At 48.0% G+C, this 7,699-nt stretch overlaps 1 protein-coding gene across 1 annotated transcript in view; it reads left to right on the forward strand.

Annotated features, from left to right (window-relative positions):
* Positions 1-7,308, forward strand: part of LOC126991779 (adhesive plaque matrix protein-like) — a 9,862-nt gene extending 2,554 nt beyond the window's left edge. Inside the window, exons 2-4 of the mRNA XM_050850456.1 lie at positions 5,565-6,483; positions 6,653-6,841; positions 6,892-7,308. Coding sequence (XP_050706413.1) covers positions 5,565-6,483; positions 6,653-6,841; positions 6,892-7,308 — 1,525 coding nt within the window. The remainder of the gene's footprint in view (positions 1-5,564; positions 6,484-6,652; positions 6,842-6,891) is intronic.
* Positions 7,309-7,699: the final 391 nt, after the last annotated feature.

Raw genomic sequence — 7,699 nt, forward strand, 5'->3', positions numbered from 1 at the left:
TATTATTATTATTATTATTATTATTATTATTATTATTATTATTATTATTATTGTTACACACACACACACACACACACACACACACACACACACACACACACACACACAGAAAAGGAAGAAAGAAAGACAAAGAGCAGAGAGGGGAAGGGTAGGGAGATAGGGTGTGTAGAGAAGGAGGGAGGAAAGGAGGAGAGGAGTAAAACGGAGAGAGAGAGAGAGAGAGAGAGAGAGAGAGAGAGAGAGAGAGAGAGAGAATCAAAGTAGAATCAAAGTAGCTAATATATCTTTCTGCTTTCTCGAATAAATTTCATTAACTACAAAAACAAGAAGAGGAAAAAGAAGAAGAAAAAAAAGAACAACAACAACAACAACAACAACAACAACAACAACAACGGCGGTGTGTTCCAAGTTAGTGTTCAAGTGTTTACCTGTGCGCGGCTCCTCCAATCAAGGCAGGTGACATGTGACCCGGGAGGCGGAGGAGGAGGAGGTGGAGGAGGAGGAAGAGGAGGAAGAGGTATTTTCTTTCTCTAAAACACTTCAATGATTTTTCACACGTTGGTCAAAAAAGTGCTCTCTCTCTCTCTCTGATGTTTTCTTCATTTTATCGTTAATTTGTTTTTTATCCTTATAGTGAACACGTGAATATACACCTTGTCTCTCTGTCTGTCTGTCTGTCTGTCTGTCTGTCTGCGTTTCTCTATCTGTGCATGTGCCTGCGTGTGTGTGTGTGTCTGTCTGCCTGTCTATCAGTCTGCCTGTACAAAGTTATATTCCGCTCAACCTCATACCTAGATCACTGAGGTGAGGAACGCAAAAGTCAACCCTAAGTAGAGTAAAGGGGCTCTCACACATTCCCGGTCCCGGTCGCGACCGTCCCCGATGACTCCCGATAAGCCGATCGGGGCCTGACCGCCGACAAAATAGGCAATAATCCCCGGCGGCTTACCGCCGGTCTGCCTGCGGGTAGACCGGCGACCATATACGATTTTCGATTTCTCCGACCGGCTACTGCAGCAGGTCAGTCGGCGGTCGACCGTCGGCCCACCGGCGACAGACCGTCGGTCTACCGGCGGCAGACCTGCGGCACATCGAGGAGCAAACAATTTCGTTGCCACACCCAGTTGGAAGGGTATATAAACGCCCGTCCAGGTCCTCTTTGCTGCAAGTGTTGCAGTGTTGCCTCGTAGATTCCGCATTGGAGTCAGCTCCGACACCTGTTGACGCCACCGTCCAAGGGCACAATGCATTCAAGCTAGAAATCGAGCTAATAGGGTACTGGGATTTATTTCAAGGAGCGTAAGCAACAGAAGCCCCGAAGTCTTCCTCGAACTATATTTAGCATTAGTTAGACCTCATCTTGACTATGCGGTTCAGTTCTGGTCACCCTACTATAGAATGGATATCAAAATGTTAGAATCGGTGCAGAGGAGGATGACTAAGATGATTCAGGGGTTGAGAAACTTGCCATACGAGGAAAGACTCAAACAGTTAAACTTGCATTCTCTAGAAAGGCGAAGGGTGAGTGGAGACATGATCGAGGTTTATAAATGGATGAAGGGCTTTAATAAGGGAGACATTCATAAGGTTTTGTTGGTAAGAGAACCGGGTAGGACACGAAGTAACGGTTTAAACTGGATAAATTCAGATTCAACAGGGACATAGGCAAAAATTGGTTTACTAACAGGGTGGTGGATGAGTGGAATAGGCTTAGCAGTCATGTGGTGAGTGCCAATACAATTGTCACATTCAAAAATAGACTAGATAAATTCATGGACAGCGATGTTAGGTGGGGTTAGATACACGGGAGCTTAGGGTCAAAGGAGCTGCCTCGTACAGGCCTACCGGCCTCTTGCAGACTCCTGCGTTCTTATGTTCTTATGTTCACCTACCACCAGCTACAACTTCAACACCCATTCATTCACCCATCTATATAAATCAGCTAACCAGTCATTCAGTCATCTATAACTCAGCCATCCAACAATTCAGTCATCAGCCATCTATAATCCAGCCATCCAGTCATTTATAAACCAGCCACTCAGCCATTCAGAACACTTGCTCCTTGTACCACTCAACTAACTCCTCCTCTGTGAATAGTTGATTTTATTTCGCTCCCGCGAATCATTTAGTGATGGTGTAATCTGGTCCTCTGCCATGAGTTGATCTTCAAAGGTCTTCAATAGCTGTGGGCATGTTGCTTGGGTGTAGAGACGCGTGCCGGGCGGTTTTATATGTTTATAATAAACAGCTTTATACCTAAATTCATTCGTGTGCATAAATCTCTCTCTCTCTCTCTCTCTCTCTCTCTCTCTCTCTCTCTCTCTCTCTCTCTCTCTCTCTCTCTCTATATCTATATATATATATATATATATCTATATATATATATATATATATATATCTATATATATATCTATATATCTATATATATATCTATATATATATCTATATATATATATATATATATATATATATATATATATATATATATATATATATATATATATATATATATATATATATATATATATATATATATATATATATATATATATATATATATATATATATCTTTCTATTTTTTCTCTCTTTCACCCATTCCTCTTCCTCCTTTTTTTCATCTCCCTCTCTCTTCATCCCTCGCTCCTACCTGTTCCTCCTCGTCTTCCTCCTTCCTCCCTTGCTAATCCCCAGGTCAGACACAGGTGTTCACTCGCGGTCTACAGCCGGTCTACCGCCGGTCTGCCGACGGTCTGCCGTGGGTGTCGGCGGTTGACCGCCGGTCGACCGGCGACATTTTTCGACACCGCCGATCGACCGGGCGCATCGCCGATATCTTTGAAAATTTTAAAGTTGACCGGCGGTGGTCGGCTGCGTCTACGGTCCTCAGGGTCGACCGGCGGTAGACCGGCAGTCTGCCGCCGACAATCCCCGATCTTACAACCGATCGACCGGCGACCGGCTTATCGGGAATCATCGGGGACGGTCGCGACCGGGACCGGGAATGTGTGAGAGCCCCTTAACCATCGTGGGTCCTTCATCGTCACTGCACTCATCACCACAACAGAACACTGACGGAAGAAACATGTATGAACGCATTACGCCACACTCTTGGGGGTGAGCGAAGACAGGGAGAGGAAAGGAGGGGGAGGGAGACAGAGGGAGGAAGGGAGACTTGCGGCAACGGCAGGCAGGGAGCGAGCGAGCTTGGAACAGACAGGATGAGGCCTGACGCAGAAAGTTGTGGCGCTGCTGGCGAGGAAGAGGGAATTAGAGGGAGGAGAAGTAAGGAACAGATTAAAGAAGGAAAGGAAAGAGGAAGGAAGAGGAGGTGGAGATAAGGGAAGAAGAATAGATAGAAAGAGGAAATAGAGGGTGAATGAAAGGAAGAAAAAGAAGAAGAGGAGACAGAGAGAAAGAGTATAGCTAGGAAGAGGGAAGAAGGAACATAAGAACATAAGAACGCAGGAGTCTGCAAGAGGCCGGTAGGCCTGTACGAGGCAGCTCCTTTGACCCTAAGCTCCCGTGTATCTAACCCCACCTAATATCGCTGTCCATGAATTTATCTAGTCTATTTTTGAATGTGACAATTGTATTGGCACTCACCACATGACTGCTAAGCCTATTCCACTCATCCACCACCCTATTAGTAAACCAATTTTTGCCTATGTCCCTGTTGAATCTGAATTTATCCAGTTTAAACCCGTTACTTCGTGTCCTACCCGGTTCTCTTACCAACAAAACCTTATGAATGTCTCCCTTATTAAAGCCCTTCATCCATTTATAAACCTCGATCATGTCTCCACGCACCCTTCGCCTTTCTAGAGAATGCAAGTTTAACTGTTTGAGTCTTTCCTCGTATGGCAAGTTTCTCAACCCCTGAATCATCTTAGTCATCCTCCTCTGCACCGATTCTAACATTTTGATATCCATTCTATAGTAGGGTGACCAGAACTGAACCGCATAGTCAAGATGAGGTCTAACTAATGCTAAATATAGTTTGAGGAAGACTTCGGGGCTTCTGTTGCTTACGCTCCTTGAAATAAATCCCAGTACCCTATTAGCTCGATTTCTAGCTTGAATGCATTGTGCCCTTGGACGGAGATCAGAGCTCACTAAGACCCCTAAATCCCTCTCGCACCCAGACCTACTTATGAGAGTGTCATTTAAGCAATAGAAGGAAGGAACATAATAAAGGACGGAGAATGGATAGAAAGAGGAAGAACAGGGAGCATACAAGAGAAAGAATAAAGCAGAGGAGGAGACATGGAGAAAGAGGAAAATAAGGAGGATGAAATAAGAAGGAGGAGAAGGAAGGAACATAATAAAGAAAGAAAGGAGACGAAGGGAGGAGGAGGAGATGGAGATACGGAGGAGATGATGGAAAGAAATGGCTGATGAAAAGAGGAAGATAATGAGGAACTGAGAAGAGAAGGAACAACACCAGCAACAACAACAACAACAACAACAACAACAACAACAACAACAACAACAACAACAACAATAACAGCTACAACAGCTCCACCACCACCACCAACACCACTACCACCACCACCACCAACAACAACAGCAAGGTAATGTCTCGTACTTACTGAGTGGCGAGGCGAGGCGACGGATGCTGGAAAGAGAGAAAAAAGGTAATAAATAAATAAATACAGAGAAAAGAGAAAAATACCTCATACAATAATGAAGATGAAGAGGTGTTGAAGATAGAATGAGGGCTTTGAGGTGGTGGTGGTGGGGGGAGAGTGATGGTGGTGGTGATGGTGATGATAGTGGTTGTGATACTGGTGGTAGTTAGACAGTGGCTGATATGGTGCTTTTAGCGATGGTGGTCGTGATGGTGGTGATGATAGTGGTGGTGTTAACGATTATGGTAGTTAGACAATGGCTGATGTGGTGCTTTTAGCGATCGTGGTGGTGATGGTGGTGATGATAGTGGTGGTGTTGACAATGATGGTAGTTAGACAATGGCTGATGTGGTGCTGTTAGTGATGGTGGTGGTGATAGAAATATAAATCGTGGTGGTAATGGTAAAGGTGATGATGGTCGTGGTGGTTTGGCAGCAGCAGAGGTGGTGGTGGTGGTGATGGCAGAGAAGGGGAAGGCATTGGTAGCGATGGTGAAGGAGGTGGTTATGGTGGTGGTGGTGATGGTGTAGGTAATTGCAGAGTAGGTAAAGGCAGTGGTGGTGGTGGTGGTGGTGGTGGTGGTGATGATGATGATGATGATGACGGTGATACAGAAGTAGAGACCGATATCCAAGACCACTGATTTTGAGAACCAGGAGAAAACTATAATGACGAGAATATCTTTGAAAACACGAGCAGATATATAACATAAAATGGTCAACGCAGGTGTTCCCACTCAAGCCCAGTGTCCGTCAGGTGTTCCCAGTCATGTCCAGTGTCCCTCAAGTATTCCCAGTCAAGCCCAGTGTCCCTCAGGTGTTCCCAGTCAAGCCTAGTGTCCCTCAGGTGTTCCCAGTCAAGCCCAGTGTTCCTCAGGTGTTCCCAGTCAAGCCCAGTGTTCCTCAGGTGTTCCCAGTCAAGCCCAGTGTTCCTCAGGTGTTCCCAGTCAAGACCAGTGTTCCTCAAGTGTTCCCAGTCAAGCCCAGTGTTCCCAGTCAAGCTCAGTGTCCCTGAAGTGTTCCCAGTTAGGTCCAGTGTCCCTCAGGTGTTCCCAGTTAAGCCCAGTGTTCCTCAGGTGTTCCCGTTCAACCCCAGTGTCCCTCAGGTGTTCCCAGTCAAGCCCAGTGTCCCTGAAGTGTTCCCAGTTAGGTCCACTGTCCCTCAGGTGTTCCCAGTCCAGTCCAGCGTCCCTCAGGTGTTCCCAGTCAAGCTCAATGTCCCAGAAGTGTTCCCAGTCAAGCCCAGTGCCCCTCAGGTGTTCCCAGTCAAGCCCAATGTCTCTGAGGTGTTCCCAGTCAAGCCCAGTGTTTCTCAGGTGTTCCCAGTCAAGCACAGTGTCCCTGAAATGTTCCCAGTTAGGTCCAGTGTCCCTCAGGTGTTCCCAGTCATGCTCAGTGTCCCTGAGGTGTTCCCAGTCATGTCCAGTGTTCCTCAGGTGTTCCCAGTCAAACCCAGTGTCCCTCATGGGTTCCCAGTCAAGCCCAGTGTCCCTGAGGTGTTCCCAATCATGTCCAGTGTTCCTCAGGTGTTCCCAGTCAGACCCAGTGTCCTTCAAGTGTTCCCAGTCAAGCCTAGTATCCCTCAGGTGTTCCCAGACAAGCCTAGTGTCCATCAGGTGTTCACAGTCAAGTCTAGTGTCCCTGAGGTGTTCCCAGTCAAGCGCAGTGTCCCTCAGGTGTTCCCAGCCAAGCCTAATGTCCACCAGGTGTTCCCAGTTAAGTCTAGTGTCCCTCAGGTGTTTCCAATCAAGCCTAGTGTCCATCAGGTGTTCCCAGCCAAGCCTAATGTCCACCAAGTTTTCCCAGTCAAGTCCAGTGTCCCTCAGGTTTTCCCAGTCAAGCCCAGTGTTCCTCAGGTGTTCCCAGTCAAGCCCAGTGTTCCTCAGGTGTTCCCAGTCAAGACCAGTGTTCCTCAGGTGTTCCCAGTCAAGCCCAGTGTTCCCAGTCAAGCTCAGTGTCCCTGAAGTGTTCGCAGTTAGGTCCAGTGTCCCTCAGGTGTTCCCAGTCAAGCCCAGTGTCCCTCAGGTGTTCCCAGTCAAGCCCAGTGTCCCTCAGGTTTTCCCAGTCAAGCCCAGTGTCCCTCAGGTGTTCCCAGTCAAGCCCAGTGTCCCTCAGGTGTTCACAGTGAAGCCTAGTGTCCCTCAGGTGTTCCCAGTCAAGTCCAGTGTCCCTCTGGTGTTCCCAGTCGAGCCTAGTGTACCTGAGGCGTTCCCAGTCGGTCCACTGTCCCTCAGGCGTTCCCATTCAAGTCCAGTGTTCCTGAGGTGTTCCCAGTCAAGTCCAGTGTCCTTCAGGAGTTCCCAGTCAAGCCCAGTGTCCCTGAGGTGTTCCCAGTCAAGGCCAGTGTCCCTGAGGTGTTCCCAGTCAAGCCCAGTGTCCCTCAGGCGTTCCCAGGCAAGCCCAGTGTCCCTCAGGTGTTACCAATCAAGCCCAGTGTCCCTCAGGCGTTCCCAGTCAAGCCCAGTGTCCCTCAGGTGTTCCCAGTCAAGCCCAGTGTCCCTCAGGCGTTCCCAGGCAAGCCCAGTGTCCCTCAGGTGTTACCAATCAAGCCCAGTGTCCCTCAGGCGTTCCCAGTCAAGCCCAGTGTCCCTCAGGTGTTACCAATCAAGCCCAGTGTCCCTCAGGTGTTACCAATTAAGCCCAGAGTCCCTCAGGTGTTACCAGTCAAGCCGTTTCCCTAAGGTGTTCCTAGTCAAGCCCAGTTTCCCGCAGGTGTTCCCAGTCAAGTCCAATTTCCCGCAGGTGTTCCCAGTCAAGCCAAGTTTTCCCAGTTTAAAAGTGCCCCAGTTTTCTCCACTTTCGCCATATTTCCCTTAGAATCCCAGTTTAACCCAGTTCCCAAAGTAACCTAATTTACCCCAGTTTTCCCAAGAGCGCCTCAGTTTATCATTTTCCCTAGTTTCCCCAAGTACCCCAGTTTGCCCCAGTGTTCCCCAGTGTTCCTAACGTTCCCCAGTACTCCCCAGTTTCCCCCAGCTCATCAGGACACCTTGGCACTGGGGGAGCGGGGAACGGGAAGGGGAGGGGGGAGGGAGAGCATCCCATAATGTTCCAAGTTCACCTGATCTTCCA

The sequence above is a fragment of the Eriocheir sinensis genome, unplaced genomic scaffold (assembly GCF_024679095.1).
Source record: "Eriocheir sinensis breed Jianghai 21 unplaced genomic scaffold, ASM2467909v1 Scaffold34, whole genome shotgun sequence".
Lineage (NCBI taxonomy): Eukaryota > Metazoa > Arthropoda > Malacostraca > Decapoda > Varunidae > Eriocheir > Eriocheir sinensis.